This window comes from Mesocricetus auratus, unplaced genomic scaffold, assembly GCF_017639785.1.
Source record: "Mesocricetus auratus isolate SY011 unplaced genomic scaffold, BCM_Maur_2.0 Super-Scaffold_6730, whole genome shotgun sequence".
Taxonomy (NCBI): Eukaryota; Metazoa; Chordata; class Mammalia; order Rodentia; family Cricetidae; genus Mesocricetus; species Mesocricetus auratus.
The window spans coordinates 6,983,428-7,001,563 of NW_024429184.1; the positions used below are offsets into that span (position 1 = coordinate 6,983,428).

The 18,136-nt window shown below is 49.1% G+C and overlaps 1 protein-coding gene across 4 annotated transcripts in view; it reads left to right on the forward strand.

Annotated features, from left to right (window-relative positions):
* Window positions 1–18,136, forward strand: part of Abca1 (ATP binding cassette subfamily A member 1) — a 124,689-nt gene that overhangs the window by 86,473 nt on the left and 20,080 nt on the right. For 3 of the 4 annotated variants that reach the window (XM_021230906.2, XM_040738335.1, XM_021230907.2), the window contains 16 exons: window positions 51–182; window positions 799–941; window positions 1,160–1,297; window positions 1,830–2,050; window positions 3,333–3,411; window positions 4,177–4,379; window positions 5,755–5,803; window positions 5,975–6,088; window positions 7,066–7,214; window positions 8,256–8,380; window positions 9,064–9,162; window positions 12,845–13,034; window positions 13,779–13,873; window positions 15,191–15,223; window positions 16,165–16,270; window positions 17,826–17,900. In XM_021230906.2, the coding sequence (XP_021086565.1) occupies window positions 51–182; window positions 799–941; window positions 1,160–1,297; window positions 1,830–2,050; window positions 3,333–3,411; window positions 4,177–4,379; window positions 5,755–5,803; window positions 5,975–6,088; window positions 7,066–7,214; window positions 8,256–8,380; window positions 9,064–9,162; window positions 12,845–13,034; window positions 13,779–13,873; window positions 15,191–15,223; window positions 16,165–16,270; window positions 17,826–17,900 (1,951 nt within the window). Of the gene's footprint in view, window positions 1–50; window positions 183–798; window positions 942–1,159; window positions 1,298–1,829; window positions 2,051–3,232; window positions 3,306–3,332; window positions 3,412–4,176; window positions 4,380–5,754; window positions 5,804–5,974; window positions 6,089–7,065; window positions 7,215–8,255; window positions 8,381–9,063; window positions 9,163–12,844; window positions 13,035–13,778; window positions 13,874–15,190; window positions 15,224–16,164; window positions 16,271–17,825; window positions 17,901–18,136 lie in introns of all 4 variants that reach the window. The other variant, XM_005076485.4, reaches the window with a different exon arrangement.

The following is an 18,136-nucleotide window of genomic DNA, read 5'->3' on the forward strand; positions in this document are numbered from 1 at the left end:
GAGTTGACACTGGGCCTGCCTGAGTTTTGAATTGTCGCTCTTGTCCTCAGGTCAATCCTCACTGGGCTGTTCCCCCCAACTTCCGGCACTGCCTACATCCTGGGGAAGGACATTCGCTCCGAGATGAGCTCCATCCGGCAGAACCTGGGCGTCTGTCCCCAGCATAACGTGTTGTTTGACATGTGAGTGGCAGAAGCACACGGAGGAGCCCCCTCCCCCACGCTCCGTTTGTGACCTGGGAGTCCTGAGGCTCTGAGCAGAGTGGTGTACTGGAGAATTTTCCTTCTTTGGGTGCAGGGCGGTAGGTCTTGCCTCCTATGGCCCATTGTGACCACGATGCCTTTTGCTATCAGGGGAGAAAGGAGGTGCAGTTGTCTTAATGTTCTCTTCTGTAAATTCAGTAGCTCGGGCTTCTGGGCTTTCCAGGGCCCTCCCTTTCCCGAGACACAGGGCTTGAGGCCAGTTGAGCCTCACTGACTCCATGTGAATGCTGAGGCAGCTTGGTTAGTGGAACAGTGAAGCGAGGGCCGTCTGGGAACCTGGAATTTAAAGTTCTGACTCTCTGAAACCCCTCGCCCAGGCCTGCAGGGGACAGGATAGAAATGATCAGCTTTCACATCCCAAGCAGCTCCCGTGGTGGCCCATCATTTGCGTACCCCGAGTTATCCCTTCTGGTTACGTACTTAGGAACTGGTTGTTTTTCAAAGGCAAGAATGGCTTGGAAGAGAAGGGGAAAAAAATGTGCTAAAGCTACACATCTGGCAGAGCCCAGAGCTGACCTGTCCCGCTGTCTCTCAGGCTGACTGTGGAAGAACACATCTGGTTCTACGCCCGCCTGAAGGGGCTCTCGGAGAAGCATGTGAGAGCCGAGACGGAGCAGATGGCCCTGGATGTCGGCTTGCCGCCCAGCAAGCTGAGAAGCAAAACCAGCCAGCTCTCTGGTGAGCCCCAGGCTCCTTTTCCGTCCTCCTCTAGAAAAAACACCCCAGAGTCCAAGACTGAGTGATTGGTCACAGAAGCCTGTATCCCATCCACGTCCCCGCACGGATGCCTCTGGTCATCTCTCAGCACCGCCGCCCACCCAGCCCCCCAGCCCTCCCACTCCCTACCCCCCCCTGCAGTCGTGCCGTGTGAGGTCGTGCATTGCTCTGTCTTTTAGGTGGCATGCAGAGAAAACTGTCTGTGGCCTTGGCCTTCGTGGGTGGATCCAAGGTTGTCATTCTGGACGAGCCCACAGCGGGTGTGGACCCTTACTCTCGAAGGGGAATATGGGAGCTCCTGCTGAAATATCGACAAGGTACATGCCGTCACTCGTCTTGAGTCACCAGCTGGGGTAGGGGATGGCTCTTGGGAACCGTGGCTGTTTTTGTTAGGGTAGCGGGATTGCTTCTCCGGAATAAGCGTGGGGCCTCCTTTCTCAGGGCCTGTCCTGTGGGAGGGTGGAGGCCTGGTTTGCAAGAGTCTCAGAGCTTACGCTTCATTATGTAAGGGCGACCGGAAGGGCGGAGAGGGCATCGGCGTACGCATGTGAGGTTATGCTGCGCCCTAGACGAAGGCTCACGAGCGTGAGCTGTGTTCTGGTTCATTTTGGCCCTGACTAATGGGAATGTCTGTAAACGCCTTGGCCCGCTCAGCGGAGCGGGTTCCCAGAGAAATACTGCCCTCCACCATTCTGTAACAATGCAACCGTCCCCACGGTTTGTCATCCTGGGGTCACAGCTACAGAGGGTTAAAGGCCTCCTCCAGGTCATCTCTGCCGTCCCTGCCGCTGTGACCAGCGAGGACTGACGGGTCCCACAGTCACACCTCCTCGTGTCTGTGCCTGGCAGGCCGCACCATCATCTTGTCCACACACCACATGGATGAGGCGGACATCCTGGGGGACAGAATTGCCATCATTTCCCATGGGAAGCTGTGCTGTGTGGGCTCCTCCCTGTTCCTGAAGAACCAGCTGGGAACTGGCTACTACCTCACCCTGGTCAAGAAAGACGTGGAGTCGTCCCTCAGCTCCTGCAGAAACAGCAGCAGCACCGTGTCGTGTCTGAAAAAGGTGAGTGGCAGTCGTGGGCTGGTTGTGGGGACTCCGCAGCCAGGGCTCGTTGGCTTGTACGCACATGCCCCGTGTTGTGAACGCGTGGCGACATTCCCCTTGCTTTGCGGGCCCGTGGTAGTGCGTCATAGCTCCAGTGTGGAAAGCCCGAGAATCCTCTGTTCCAGCCGTGCTGGTTCTATTGAAGCCCATTTTTCTCCCTGGAAGTACCCTGGGTGATGGAGGAAGTCCTTTGCAGGCTTTATTTTATCAAAGAAAAGAGACTTGCCAAGAGGTAAGAAGAGCCTTGGCTATAAAATGCCTCACCGTTCCTGCCCTACTGCCTCTAAATTTCATTGACCTTAACTTTGAAACATTAAATATTTATTATATTACTGCCTTACCCCATGTATAACCTGTGGGTTTGAAAGAGAGTCATGGTAATAGTTCATTTTCGTTCTGTTTTTAGTATTTCTTTTACATTTTTCATCGAAAAGTGTAGAGCAACCCAGGGCAGACAGTACTATGTTTATAATCTCGGAGGACGGAAGCAAGGCTTGTAGGAATCTGTAGCATATTCAAGGTGGCCCAGAAAGTACAGGGACTGAACCCTGGGTCTGGTTTGCTTCCCTTTTACACGTCTGAGATTTATATGTGTGTCAAACCATACCACCTACACGCCCCACCCCCCATCTTCGAACTCCTGTCTCCCACTTCCCCTCTCAGTGGAGCCTCCTGGTTCAGGTGTGGTCTGAGGGTCACCAACATCAGGGTCAGCTGGACATTTGTTCGAAAGGTGGTGACTCTGGCCTCTGATCAGACCCACTGAATCTGTAGCAGCATGTTAATAAGGTTCCCCTGGTGACCGATTGTGTGTTACCATTTGGGAAGCGTTAAATTAGGTGAGAGTCAGGTAAGTCCCGTACTGGGACTGTTGGCACAATGACCTGACACCGCAGTTCTGCTGACCGCCGCTCGGTTTGCCGGCCTCTCTCGCCCTAGTTGGTGAGGCCATCCACACAACACACATGCCGTAGCAGTGGCCCCCGAAGCCGTGGTTGCCAACTGCATCCTTCCCAGAACCAGCTTTCTGCTCGTTGTCGTATACAGTAGAACTTCCTGGATGCTCTTCTCCATCAAAGGTGGTGGTGTCTGTACCCGGCATGACCCCTGACCGGTTCTCACCTCCTTCTCTGCCATCAGGAGGACAGTGTTTCTCAGAGCAGTTCTGATGCTGGCCTGGGCAGCGACCATGAAAGTGACACGCTGACCATCGGTAAGGACTCTGGGGTTTCTTATTCAGGTGGTGCCTGAGCTCCCCGCAGCTGGGCAGAGTGGAGGCAGAGGAGGAGAGGTGCGGAGGCTGGTGGCGCTGTCTCAAGGTTTGCTGCTGGGCTGGGCTGGCCTGGGTGGCTGAGGGACCGAATGCGGCTTGGTGGTGGCTTGGCCTAACGCTTGCTGGGGAGCATGGGGCTTGGTCTTGGGGCTGGAGGGGCATATTCCAGAGGACAGGTGTGACTGGGAATCTGGGGAGTGCTTTGGGGGGAGTGGCTCCTGGATCAGATGTCAGCGGGAAGGGAGTCGAATTCAGCTTATAGGAAAGGTGGGAGCCTGGGAGATGTCAGTTTCCCTTGAGCAGTGTCTATGAGAGAGCAGTGTCACCAGTGCCGTATGGAATTAAAACCCTGAGCTGGGTGTCTCTACCCGGTCCCAACAGCTGCCTTTATCCAGGAAGACCTCTACTCCCACGAACTGTTTGGGTTTTCCATCCTCCTCGGTGGTAAATGAAAGACAGCACTATCTGAAAGTTTATGGAAGGGCAGAGTGTTATGGTTTCCAAACTCCTCTTCCATCGAAGAGTCTGGTACATACATTTTAGACACAAGGTTTCAGTATTAGCAAGTCATCTACCCATCAGACACCCAGCACCTACAAGTGCACCTGGCTTTGGTGACATGAAGGAGACAGTCATTGATGCCTTGGAGTTTCCAGGCCAGGACGAATGGGCTGATGGGTTTTGGCATCTTAGAACACACGGTGTAGACGTAGTACTTCTGAGATATAGGCAGAGGAGAAGGCAGGGACTGCTGGCCCCCGCCGCAGAATCGCGGGGATGACCAAGCGCCCTCACACTCTCCTCCTTGCAGATGTCTCTGCCATCTCCAACCTCATCAGGAAGCATGTGTCTGAAGCCCGGCTGGTGGAGGACATTGGCCATGAACTGACTTACGTGCTGCCGTATGAAGCTGCTAAGGAGGGAGCTTTTGTGGAACTCTTCCACGAGATGGATGATCGGCTCTCAGACTTGGGCATCTCCAGTTATGGCATCTCAGAGACCACCCTAGAGGAAGTAAGCTCAGTGGCTGTCAGCACACACAGACTCAACAATCCCGAGGCCAGAGAGGCAGCCCACGCTTGGGACGAGATTGCTATCGAGTTGATTATCAAGATTTTTTTAGTCATTGACATTGGGAATGTTAGCCCCGGTGAACTATTTAAGAGTGTAGTGGGAGACAGAAATATATAGAAACGTTAGGATTGTTCCCTGCTGTGAGGAGTGCTGTGGCCTAGAACTAGCACTCATACAGTAAATGACCAGTATTGATGGACAGTCTGCGGGAGCCAGATGCTGAACTTGATTTTTTTTTTACTTTGTTTACTTTTGAGATTACAATTTACTTTTAACATTTCTCCCTTCCTTTTCTTCCTTCCACACCTTCTAATATACTTCTTCCTGCTCTCCTTCAAATTCATGGCCTTTTTTTATTTATTTACTCTTTATTTTTTGTGTTTTATATTTTTAAATGATGTTTTTACTTACTCTTTGAGAACATAATACATTTTGGACATATTAATTCTCCTCTTTCCACCTCTCTGTCCACCCAATTTCATATTCTCTTAAAAAAAAAGCCATGGGATCCATTTGTGTTGGTAGACTACCCTGGGTGTGGGCATGTCCTGGGATGTGGTCAGTACACTGGTGTCACTCTGGTGTTTTGTTTTAAACACTGAGAGCTCATTTAATGGTCATAGCAGGATGAGGATTAATAGTGAAGGAAGTTGATCTGGCGTTATGAATCGGGTTTGGGCTTCAGCGCCCAGGCTGTCTTTATTACCTAGCACCGCTTCTCTTTAGAGACACAGTGTCATAAGCCGGGAGGTCTGGAAGGGCTGCAAACAGTGTCTGGCCTGGCTGGCATCCAGGGATGATTGTGCGGCCGGCTTATCTGTGCCAACAATAAAACTCCCAAAGCCCCCTCTGCGCCTTTGGACCAAGATGTCTGGAGACATGACTTTGTACTTCTGTTGCGTGCTTCCTGCAGGGCGGTCTGTAGGCAGGTTGGGAAATCAGTGGCCTCGTTTAGATTTCCTCCACTGTAGTGTTTGCTTCAGTGAACAGGAACCCATTCCCTTTCAGCCATTATGTTTCAGATAAGTCATCACAGTAGGGAAACTGGGGCCATGGACCTGATGAAAGTGACTTACCTCATTATCTGTGGCCTCAGAATGGCCTTCTCCTAACAGAAAGTATTGTTCAACCTGGGAAGAGTTGTCTGCATTGATAGCTGCCATACCTGAAGCCGTGTTTTCTGCCCTGTTGATAAACCTGGCCTCCACTCTCTTGGTCTTAAGGGCCTGATGTGGGGTCCCATCACCTGATTTGGGGGTTGGTTGGTTCTTTTGTAAAGTGGGTGATTACATTGTCTCCTGCTCTGATTTTTCAGATATTTCTCAAAGTGGCTGAAGAGAGCGGTGTGGACGCGGAGACGTCAGGTAAACGGCTGGGCTGAGAGGGCTGCACACCGTTGGGCTCGGCGTTCTGCTGAGGCTAACCCCTGCTGTGCCCTTCCCTGTGTTGAGTCTGTCCGGTGCAGGGGTTTACTGTGGGAAGATGTGCTGTGTTACACATAAACAAACTGTAGGATTCCCTTCCTTTCCCTCCAGATGGTACTTTGCCAGCAAGACGAAACAGACGGGCCTTCGGGGACAAGCAGAGCTGTCTGCGCCCATTCACTGAAGATGATGTTATTGATCCGAATGACTCAGACATAGACCCAGGTGTGAGCGGGCAAGATCTTTGTTCTGCTGTTTGAACTTGAATTTGTCTTTGATGTGTTTCTCGGCTACCTCTTTGATGGCCTCTGGCTAGGATCACAGATCCCAACGGTATCCAAAGAAAAGTGAAAAAAAATGAGAAAGCCCCTTTTCCGATATGGCATGTCTGGTCAATCCTGAAGACGCCCACCTTTGTCACTTCATATTTTGTAGGTGGATATGAGAAGACGGCCCCTCTACCCTCTGAGCCGGTTTCTTTGTTGTCGTTTCTGTAGGGTCCCAGTTTCTTGCACACCTTAGGTGTTTTAGTCAGTGAATGAAAATTATTGAATGGCCCAATTATTTTGAAGGAATCGAAGGGGGAAGTTGTGTTCTTAAACATATGCATATTGAGTGACTGTGTCTGTATACGTTTGAGATGGAGAAGGGAGCAATGAAAGGAAACAAATCTGTAGACTATCAAGTGTACCAGCTAGGAGTCATTAGTTTCAGACCAGGGGTAAACAATTTTGAGAAATTACCTGGTTCTCCAGTCTGGATAAATAGGTCTGGTACCCTTTGTTCTTCCTTCATGTTTCGTTGTCAGGACTTAGATGTTTTCAGTTTGTCCACTTCTTGTCAAGCCTATAAAAGATAGGAGGCCAATGACCCACTTCCTAGGGTGGAAGAACCGAATGACGACTTATTCCATCAGAACAGCTTGCTGCTCTGTTCCCTGTGAGCACATCTTTGCTTGTCTCAAGGCACCTTCCTGTTTCCGTGCTCATCGGATGGCACCTGAAAAGCATGCACACCGAGGAATATAGCTTTGAGCTGGAAAATTTTTTCTTAAGTGCATTTTTCTTTTCCATGAAATCCCTTTACTTTCGTGGTCTACTGAAGGCTGCAGACTCCAGTTTCCAAGATGACTTGCTGAAGATACCAGAGGAAAGAGCAGGGTCAGTGAGATATGGATAACCCTCCGTGTCTTCTCCCTGCAGAATCCAGGGAAACAGACCTGCTCAGTGGGATGGACGGCAAAGGCTCCTACCAGCTGAAGGGTTGGAAACTCACGCAACAGCAGTTTGTGGCCCTTTTGTGGAAAAGGCTGCTGATAGCCAGACGGAGCAGGAAGGGGTTTTTTGCTCAGGTGAGATGGGCTGGTGTCTGCCTTCGTGGACTGCAGGCTCTTGGACCAGTGAAGGTGGGGTTGGGCTACCGTCAAGATGTAGATCCTGGGACCAGGCTAACTCTGTATCCTGCCATTTGTTTATCTGCTGGCCAGTGACTTCCTTGAGCTTCAATTTCTTCATCTGGAAATGAAGCCTGCTATCTGGTTGTTGGCAGGATAAAATGGATTTTTTTATAATAGAGTTTGACATCAGTGTGTGTGGGGGGGATGATTTAGAGGAGATCATAAAAGGAGATGCACAGTTTAGAAAAACTAGTTGGGCAAATCCAACGCTCATAGCACAAGAGCTGTCATGCTGAGATGTGCCTGAGAGTGAACTTATCATTAGAAATACGGTATTTCATTTCTCTGATTATGTTTAGCTGTTGTGAGGGATGCCAGAAAGCTAGGAATGTAGCTGGCACACAGATCCCACATATCCTAGTTCGCATGCTGGCTTGATCAGTTAGAGTGGGATATGTTTTTATTTCACTCTAAAAAATGAAGGACAATAGAGAACATGTGCCTAGACTCTGCCCTGCAGACCACCTGGGCAGCACTGACTTAGAGCAGGGGTGGCTGCCCCTACTTCTGGTAGGGGAGGGCCTCGCTGTAGAGTTGGTTCCAGTCCTGATTTACAGATGTCACGTAGGACCCAGTGTAGTGGAGAGACAGAACCAGGATGGAGGTCTTCTGTTTCCTGATCCAGGGCTGCTTTCTCGCAGCCTTCTACCTGAGACCATGACCCGAGCTGGTTCTTCTGAGTTTTTAGAGGGGACAGACAGTGGGACTTAACATTTAGTGACTCTTGCTGTTTACTCCGTGGCATTCCCAGCTGGTGCCTCTGCCAGGTGACCCGCCTTGGGAGGGAAAGGGTGCCAAAAATCCACGTTGGTAGAACTCAGTCATAGGCCTCGCCGCCTGTAGCCCTCACTCCGGTGTTGCTAGTCTGAGATGCTGGGTGGGTTTCCGGGGGCTTGCCCCTTAGACGTCTCTCGTCCCTCTCCAATGCCTGCCTAGATTGTCCTGCCAGCTGTCTTTGTTTGCATCGCCCTGGTGTTCAGCCTAATTGTGCCACCCTTTGGCAAGTACCCCAGCCTGGAGCTTCAGCCCTGGATGTATAATGAGCAGTATACATTTGTCAGGTATGTGTTCCTGTCCTGTATGTACCTCAGGGCAGAGGCGGGCCAAGCAGGCCAACAGCGTTTGCTGTACTGAGAACTGGGGAGTCTTTCTGGTGTGTGTGTGTGTGTGTGTGTGTGTGTGTGTGTGTGTGTGTGTGTGTGTGTGTGTGTGTGTGTGGTTGTGATGTATATATCGTAGGTAGATACCATTTTCATTTTCTACAGTTAAATGTTTGTCTGATCCCTTTCTATCTGATGACCTGGTATTGCCCATACCTAGAAATCATGGCGTGGATTTGTGACCTAGGCCCATTATTTCTTGGACTTTCTAATGGTTCATATAAACAGTCAATAAAGTGTGCCTTTCTGATTTTGGGAGGTCCTAGCTGTCTGTGTCAAATGGAGTTTTCAGAGTAGTTTTGAAATACTGATCCTTAACGACTTTCTTTATCTCAAATGAAGTACATACACACACACCTTCGTATGTAACCTCTTTGTGCATGCTTCACTGGGGGTAGCATGTGTTACCCAGGTGCCAAGCATACGAAGCTCCCCTCAAGTGTCTTCTGTGTTTTACTTGCTTCGGTTTTACAAGCCTGTTCCCTGCAGAGTGCTCAGTAGAGGCTGTCCTGTAGGAAACCGTGTCTCCCTCTGGTCCTGGTTTCGATGGACTGTTGATCGGGGTGTCTCTCTTGTACCTGCAGTAACGATGCCCCAGAGGACACAGGCACCCAGGAACTCCTGAACGCTCTAACCAGAGAGCCAGGCTTCGGGACCCGGTGTATGGAAGGAAACCCAATCCCGTGAGTAACACTTCAGCTGTATGGCTTGTGTGATACCACCTGGTCCGTCCGTCTGTCCGTCCGTCCCCGTGCCCTGTCTCCCCCGCCATCAACCCCCCCTCCCGCCTCTGCCTGTTACATTGTGACCACTCTCTTTTTGCCTTTTAGTCGGTTTTGATTTTGAAAGGCCAGGGAGTAGCCAAAAGAAGGAATTTAGGAACAAATAGGATCTTGTAACATCCTTCATAACAAATCATTACCCACATTTGTTTACCCTTCTACCACAGTAAAATCGAGTACCAGAGTAGATGGGCAGAGTGGGCAGTTTGTTCATCAGTCTCTTCACCTTAACTTGACAAGATGGCATACTGATTTTTTTTAATAACAGCGGACTCTTTTTGTTCAGTTGCATATTTTTATCAGACATTCAGGACAAGTTTTAAATAAATAAACTCAGTGGCATGCCCAGTTGACTGTGTATGTGCAGAAGCAGCTCGTCCTGAGGATGCTGTGCGGTGAAGCCAGTGGACAGGTGATGGGGAGACGCCGCTGTGGCTGGTGGAGGTAACTTCACGTTTCCAGGACTACACAGAATTTGTGCCTGGGGTCGTGAAGCCTCACACAGTGAGAGTTGGCAAGATGATAGAAAACTAGAGAAAGAAAAGTTTTGCGTTCCAAGCCGCAAAGGGGAAGATGGCAATCTTGTGTCAGGGCGCTGAGCTGTGTCATGGCTGTGTATACAAGACCCGGCAGATTTCTAGATGGATGGCTCCTGTGGATATATCAGCACTTAATTAGTATTTGTCTTACTTTTCTGTTGCTGTGATAAAGCACCATGACGAAAGAAACTTACAGAAGGAAGGGTTGTGGGGGGCTCGTGGTTCCAGGGGGCAGGGGCATCTGTGACCATCATAGGGAGAGGCATGGCAGCAGGCAGGTGGGGATGTGCCGGGCAGCAGCCGACAGCTCACATCCTTACCCACAAACAGGAGGCAGACTTCTTTGAATGGCATGGATCTTTCTGGAATCTCAAAGTCCTTCTCCAACAAGGCCACGCCTCCTAATCCTTCCCAAATAGTTTTACCAACCCAGGAATCAATATTCAAACATAAGAGCCCATGGAGCCACTCTGCAAACCACCACGTGTTAGACGATGCCTTAGACAGTGTTCTGTCATGAGAAGACCAACTTACATGGAGCAAAGGTTTATGGTGATTTGTGATTTTAGAGGTTTTAGCCCATAGTTGATTGGCTATGCTGTTTCGGGGTCTTTTGGGGTCTCTAGTGGAGGAGAACATCACGGTGGGGATTGGTGTGTGGCACACAGCTGCTCATATCATCAAAACCAAACCAGGAAGTAAAAGGAGAAAAGGAAAGGCTGGGGTCCCAATGTTTCCCTTCAATGTGTGTCCCCAATGACATAACTGTCTTCTCTTAGGTCCTAGGACTTAAAGGCTCTGCCAGCTCCCAATAGCACCTCAATCTGGAGGCCAAGCCTTGAGCCTCTGGAAGACAGTGAGGACTGAAACCATAGCAGATAGTTACTAGATATTCCTTGCACTTCAAAGTTCTTACTGTGTGGTAAATCCAGGAGTCAGTATTGGTTAAAACTGAAAGGATGCTGAAGGTGTAAGGACAGGGAATCTTCTTGATTTCACAGTGCCTTTGGGATTCTGTGCGAAGGTTTTGTAGGAAGGAAGAATGAGGTCAGGTGATAATGTGATTAGCTGGATCCTTTGCTGGTGAGCTGAACCGTATGGATTCATGAACCGATTCCAGCAAAGGCTGGGTCTGTAGGAGAGAAAACTGACTGGACAGCTGGCCTGCAGAGATAAAAGAAATGCCTGTGACGTCAGAGGGCAGATTTGCTGTCTGAGCACCTTGGACTCTCCGAAGCAGTCTGAAGGAAAGGGCTTCATCCTGCCAGCTCATACTGAAATCCGGATTTTAGGCTTTTGGAAGGTGGTAGGGCTGAAGGAAATCTGGGTAGGATGCTTTCCAGTGGTCTTTAGCTTGTCGCAGCATTTTGAAGGTCTTATGTGTGGGTTTTCAAAAGGACAGGTGTCTTAGTTAGAGGCCTTAAAGAGGAAATGATAAATCATTTGGAAAAGTTGTTCACTTTGTGCATATTTACAAACACACACTCACAAGATAAAGGTTATTGACGTGGAAAGTCAATGTAATATGGAATATAATATATTTATTTACCAGAATAAGAACTTACACACAAAAGGCTGGGGAGTCAGAAGCATGGCAGGCTTCCATAGGAAGACAGGAGGATAAGAGGGATTCTCTTTCACTTCTTTTATCTCCACCTGTCCTAAATTTCCTCATCCCCACCCTTAGGGCGGATAGCTTTGTGGGGCTCACCCCTCCAGGTGGTAACTCTATTTTAAATGGTAGAATCTGAGACTTGGAAATCCAGAAGAAAGGCTAGAAATAACGAGTCATTTTACACTCTTCTTTTACCAGTAGGGAAACAGGAAGTCTGAGATGTGAGGGACATGTGATGTGCTCCAAACAGTTCAGTGTCCTGGGCAGAGATGAGTGCCAAGCCTCATCTCTAAGGATGCCTGTAGACACCCTCACTTTCCATGCGTCGAGCACCCCTATCCACTCGGCTCAATTCTCTGCTCGTTATAGAACACACGTGGGATTTTGCCATTCTATACAAGATATCCAGCATGCTGAGCATAAAATAAAACTCCTACTCATACCTGTGCCATGTGGCTCTCTCCCCCTCCCCCTCCCCCTCCCTCCCCCTCTCCCTCCCCCTCCCTCCTTCCCCCTCCCCCTTTCTCCCCCTCCCTCCATCCCTCCTCCATCAGTCTGTCTTACAGCTCATCACACCATCTTCCTGTTGCTCATCAGCTGTATAAGATAGACTTATTCTTCACAGGGCCTTCATACCCAACTTCCAACTGCTTCTGCCTGTAGTGTTCATTCTCCCCAATACTTTTTAAATTATGTTTATTTATTTTAGTGTGTGTGTGTGTGTGTGTGTGTGTGTGTGTGTGTGTGTGAGTGAGTGCACCCATGCTCACATACATATCATGGTACCTGTGTAGAGGTCAGAGTATAGCTTGTGGGAGTTGGTGCTGTCTTTCCGCCACATGGGACGTAGGGACTGAGCTGGGCTGTAGCATCTCTCTCTACCACGCTGTCTCACCAGCTCATCATCCCGATTCTTTAACTAGCTTATTGCTTGTGTTTTGACTGGTTTTGTCTTTAGCTTCAGTGGTGTTTTCTTCATGTACTCTCTTCTGTTGTCTTGGCTTTATTTGGGGCTGTGTGAAACTGGATTTGTTGACTTGTTGTCCAGCGCTTTCTGGGCATACGGGATCCCTGAAAGCAGAGAGTTTGGATCGCTTACACCAGACTCTCACGGATGCAGAACCCTGTGTGTGGCACATAGTGGACTCTCCGTGTGTGTCGTGTCAGCAGATGTCGGGTAGCTGGATTGAGCAGAGCTCACTCTGAGCATCAGGAGCCTGTTTACGGTGTATTTCCTCATGCCCGCTGTTACTCCCCAGCCGCCCAGGCTACCGTGAGAGCAAATATGATGAAGTCGTTCTATTTTTTTTAAATGGTAGGGCTAGGCACATGGGCCCTTACTGCAGAGCTAACCTGTGCTTTCTAAGGCTCCAGGGAAAGTCAGGCCCCTTCCAGGGGAGCCTCCATCTCTTGCTGTCTCCTTTTGTAGGGACACCCCTTGCTTGGTCGGGGACGAGGACTGGACCACTGCCCCGGTTCCCCAGACCATCAAGGACCTCTTCCAGAATGGGAACTGGACAATGAAGAACCCCTCGCCCACCTGCCAGTGTAGCAGTGACAAAATCAAGAAGATGCTGCCTGTGTGTCCCCCAGGGGCAGGGGGGCTGCCACCTCCTCAGGTGAGCCCCTGTGGGTATGACTTCGAGGTGGCTCAGGGTGGGGGCTGGCAGCCTCTGTGTGGCGGCAGGGGTGAGTGAGGTGTGGAGCTGGGGTTATTTCAGCCTTGATCTTACTTGAGAAAGGCGAGTGGACTTTGAGAGAGGGCTTTGAACCACACTGGGCCAGTGCCTGTCACACCGCTCTCACAGGCCCGGCTTCCTGCCACAGCCAGGCTGGTGGCTGTGTTTCCTCCTGAAGAATAAGGAAGTGCATGGATCACACAACTTAAATGTATCTTACCGACTCTGGCATTCTGAGTTTGGGAAGGAGATCTGAGGGTTTTTTTGTTTTGTTTTTTCCTTGAAATTTTTCAGGATGCTATGATATCTCCCTGCTATTTCATCAGAGTCTAGAATCCAGGCTGGAAGGTAGAAATAGGTGATTTTCAGTGTATAAACAAGTTTTGCTTGCCACCCTAAGACCACCGGATCCAGTGTACGAAAGAATTCACTGGGCACTTTATAATGCTGCTTCCTAAATATCCTGGCGATGTGGAGAATCCTATCTACATATCCAGAATATTTTCTGGGCGTAGTTTTGACTTGGCCCATGTGAGGCACGGTTACTGAAGGCAGAATAGGCCAGGTCTTGGTGGGTGGGTGGCTGCAGATCTTGCCTGGGCCCTGGGGTCCCTAGTCTTGTCTGTCTTCTGCCCTGCTTCTTACCTGTAAAGACTCATGGTCTCGGTTTCTATGTGACGGCAGAGGAAACAGAACACTGCAGACATCCTTCAGAACCTGACGGGAAGAAACATTTCAGACTACCTAGTGAAGACGTACGTGCAGATCATCGCGAAAAGGTATCTCCTGTTGAAACCTGGCTTGCTCTTTACCGTCGCTGAGCAGAGAGGTTAAAGGCTGCAGGTGTAGACTTGAGTGACAGGGGATGGAAAATTGCGGTGCTGTCATTTGAAGATTTCCCCCCATGGGAGGCCTCACCCTCCCTGGGGAGCAGAAAGGGGATGGGATAGAGGGTCAGTGGGGGGCAGGGGAGGAGGGGAAGGAGAGGGAAATGGGATTGACGTGTAAAACAAGATTGTTTCTAATTTAAATTAAAAAAATATAGAAGAAAAATGCAGGTAAATATGTTTATTATCACCATTGCTAAAACAAGTGTCAGAATATACATATTTATCTAAAAGACTATTGAATAAACTGCTATTCTTACTATTTAAAAAAATTGTGGTTCTGTAGGAAATTCAGTGTGAACCTTAAAGGTTCAATCTAGAGGATGAGGCTGTTGCTCCAGAGCAGGAAATAAATGATAAATGTGAGCTCACATTTGAATTCTGACCCTCAGCAGCTGTTTGACCAGGGGCTGCCCGTTATGCTTGTAACACCTTCTCTTATGTAAGATGTGATGCTGGTGTTGCATTCTTTAACTTTGTGGTGAGAGCCAAATGAAATGACAGAAGCAGAGAGCTTTAGGTCCTCTTCTCGTGGGCGGCACTGTAAACACGAGGTGTTCTGAAGCGAGAGCAGGGCAGCCACGGTAGCTTTTCTTGCCCATGGAACCTTTAAAGAGGCTTGTAGGTTCCCGGGAGACGTGACCACATAGTGCCCAATGCTTACTCAGTGCTCAGAAAAAAATGTATTCTCTTCCTATCACTGTGGTCAGGGGGCAATGTCCCCGTTTGAAGTGACTTCAGATGACAAGGGTGCATTTCCCAGAGCTGTAACCTCTCTCCACATGGGATTCACCATTGAAATTAATTAATTAATTAGTAATTAATTTTAGACTGGGTTTCACTATGTAGTCCTGGCTGGCCTGAAGTCTCTGTGTATAGACCAGGCTGGCCTCAAACTCACAGAGATCCACCTGCCTCTGCCTCCTGACAGTTGGAATTAAAGGTGTGCGCCACCATGTCTGCTTGCATGGTGGATTTTTAAATCTGCTTGATTTACTGTGTGGCTGTCACGTGAGTACGGTTTCCGAGACAGCTGACAGGACATGCCGAGAGTGGCCTTCCTTACAGAGGTGTGACCCTACAGTGCTGGTCGTAGGATTGCTCCTGTCTCTGTACTTTGTCCTTGGGTAGATAGATGATTACCTTTGCGTCCTCAGTATGATCCTTACTTTCTGGACCTGATTTTTGGTTTGTCTTTTCTTTCTGCAGCTTAAAGAATAAGATCTGGGTGAACGAGTTCCGGTAAGTCAATCCCTTCTTTCCGTGTTCCCTGTCACTGTGAGTCTCGGGAGAACGATTTTGGTGTAGGAGTCTCGGATCAAGGCAGAGTTGTGGGTCTGGGACTGTTTGCCCCGTGCATGCATGCGGGTGTTACCTCACCATGGCGCGGGGCGGGGGCCAGTACTGAGATGCTGCCGGCTATGGATGGAACACAGGGGGCTACACCGTGCGATTTGTGTAGCTCTGTATTCACGGTGCTTCATTCCAGAAGCCTCTGAAATATTTGACATAATAATTTTCTAGAGGAGATTCAGAAATCTCTTATGGACCTCTAGAGACTTGAAGGAAAATGTCATCGGGGAAAACCTATCGTAGCTATATTTTCCCCAGAGGTTCCCAACGGTGCCTAGGAACTCAAGGAAACATTTCCCGGCCTTTCATGTGACACAGGAGTTTGAAGGAGCGTGTGAGAGGGGGCGGGAAGCATTCTTGAAGTCAGCTTGGGCAGTGTGGGAAAATCAGTAGCCCACCCGGCTGCCCAAGAGACCTCAAAGTTCTTGTTCTGGAGTTCCAGTTTTCCTCTCTGCCTTTTCTCCGGGGTTCAGGGTCCCTGGAACCCCAGGCAGAGCAATCACAGGCCCACATAGTGGTTCCTGTGCTGTGGAAGACAAGGTCCCTACCTGGACTTCAAGACTGTGCCCATCACCATTAACCCTTACATCTGTGACATGGGCGCCTTAGTCTATGTCATTAGCTTCAGGGCCTCACTGTGGGGCAGCAGTCTTGAGAATTCAGATGGCTGCATTTCACAAGGGGAGGCAACATGTCACTGTCCTTAGCCAAACCTTGCCCCTACTCTGAATAAGAGATGGCTCTCAGAGAGCCTTGTGCACTGCAGTATCTGCTGCAGAATAATGGCCTGGGCTCTCTGCCTGCATTTTAATGGCAAGCTTTTCTTTTAGGTATGGCGGGTTTTCCCTGGGTGTCAGTAACTCTCAAGCACTTCCTCCAAGTCAAGAAGTTAATGATGCTATTGAGCAAGTGAAGAAACTCTTGAAGCTGACCAAGGTATAAAATTCATCCTGAGACATGTCGGAAAAATGGGCCTGGACCTGCTAGGACACACCAGTAGTGGTAGGGACTTCATGTTCTGAACACTTTTGTATACAAAGTAATTTTAGAAAGACCAGACTGCTCAAACCCAACACACACACACACACACACACACACACACACACACACACACTTCAAAAAGTGTAGGTTGAATGTGAACTCAGATTAGTAACTCTTACAATAGCTAAGCTGATGAAGTTGGCCAGTGAATAGATGAATTGTGTTCCAAATACTTTCCTAAAATAGTCATTGACTAAACAGAAAATAGGAAAAGTAAACTAATTAATTGTTTTAGACTGGTAGGCTGGTCTTCAAGACCTGTTAAGCCCAATTCATTTCCCTGTATCTCAGGTTTCCCAAGTTGAAATGACTGTTGATGTGGTCAGGTGACATGGATTCTGGAGTCTTGGACAGCATTGCCGGACTCAGAGAACTGTCTTAGTTAGTGTTTCTATTGCTGTGGAGAGACTGCAGCAACTCGTTTAAGGAAAACCATTTAATTGGGGTGGCTTACAGCCTCAGAGGCTTAGTCCATACCATCACGGTGGGACATGGTGGCGTGCAGGCAGACATGGTGGCGTGCAGGCAGACATGGTGGCGTGCAGGCAGACATGGTGCTGGAGAAGGAGCTGAGAGCCCTACATCTTGACCTGCAGGCAACAGGAAGTAGTCTTCTCACTGGGCGTAGCTTTAGGATATATGAGACCTCAAAGCCTGCCTCCACAGTGACACTTTTCCTCCAACAAGACCACACCTACTCCAACAGAGTCCCATCTCCTAATCGTGCCAAACCCTCTGGGGGCCATTTTCTTTCAAACCACCGCAAGCACACAGCTCTCCTTTATACCATAGGGTTCGTCTGCCTGTACTGGGGTTTAGTGCTGGGATGATGCCAAGAGACCCTGAAGAGTCTTGGAGATTTTAGTTTTACTAACACACATGTCTTTGTGCCATGTGTGTACTGGGTGCCCACAAACGCCAAAATAGGGCATTGACTCCCTTGGGACTGGTGTTACAGAGGGTTGTGAGCCCCCATTTGGGTTCTGGGAATTGTACAGAGCTCTCTGGAAGAACGGAAGGTACTCTTGACCTCTGATACATCTCTCCAGCCCCAGAATCTTGGGGATTTAAATTATGGTGTGTGTGTGTGTGTGTGTGTGAGTGTGTGTGTGTATCTGTGTGTGTGTGCGTGTGTGTATCTGTGTGTGTGTGTGTGTGCGTGTGTGTGTGTGTGCGTGTGTGTATCTGTGTGTATCTGTGTGTGTGTGTGTGTGTGTGTGTGTGTATCTGTGTGTGTGTGCGTGTCTGTGATTCTTTCATGATGTGGCATCATGGCAACTTTAGCACTGTAGATTTTGGTTACTTAGCAACCAAGTCTGTAATGACTTTAGATTTAATTTCAATGAATGAAGTGGCGGTGGTCTTGATCCACACATGGTTGTCTCATTGCTCTCTAAGCCCCCTATCCTTGCAAACGAACAGCACTGAGGCAGGATTCTATCCTTTACAGGACAGTTCTGCAGATCGGTTTCTCAGCAGTTTGGGAAGGTTCATGACAGGACTGGATACCAAAAACAATGTCAAGGTATGCCCTTGCCTGTGTCCTGCTACCTTCTTAACAAACAGCTGTCCTCTGTTCCTCAGACTCTTGTGGTCAAGTCTCTAGGGACATTCATGGCAGAAAAGTGCAAACTGTTGACTTTACCAGTGATCTGATACAGTGTACTAATTAAGGGAATTTCTTTTGCCTCCAAACTTAAGGTGTGGGAGCTGTTGTGATCCTTGCCTTAACCTGCTTAGCATGTTTAAGTGTCAGTTTGC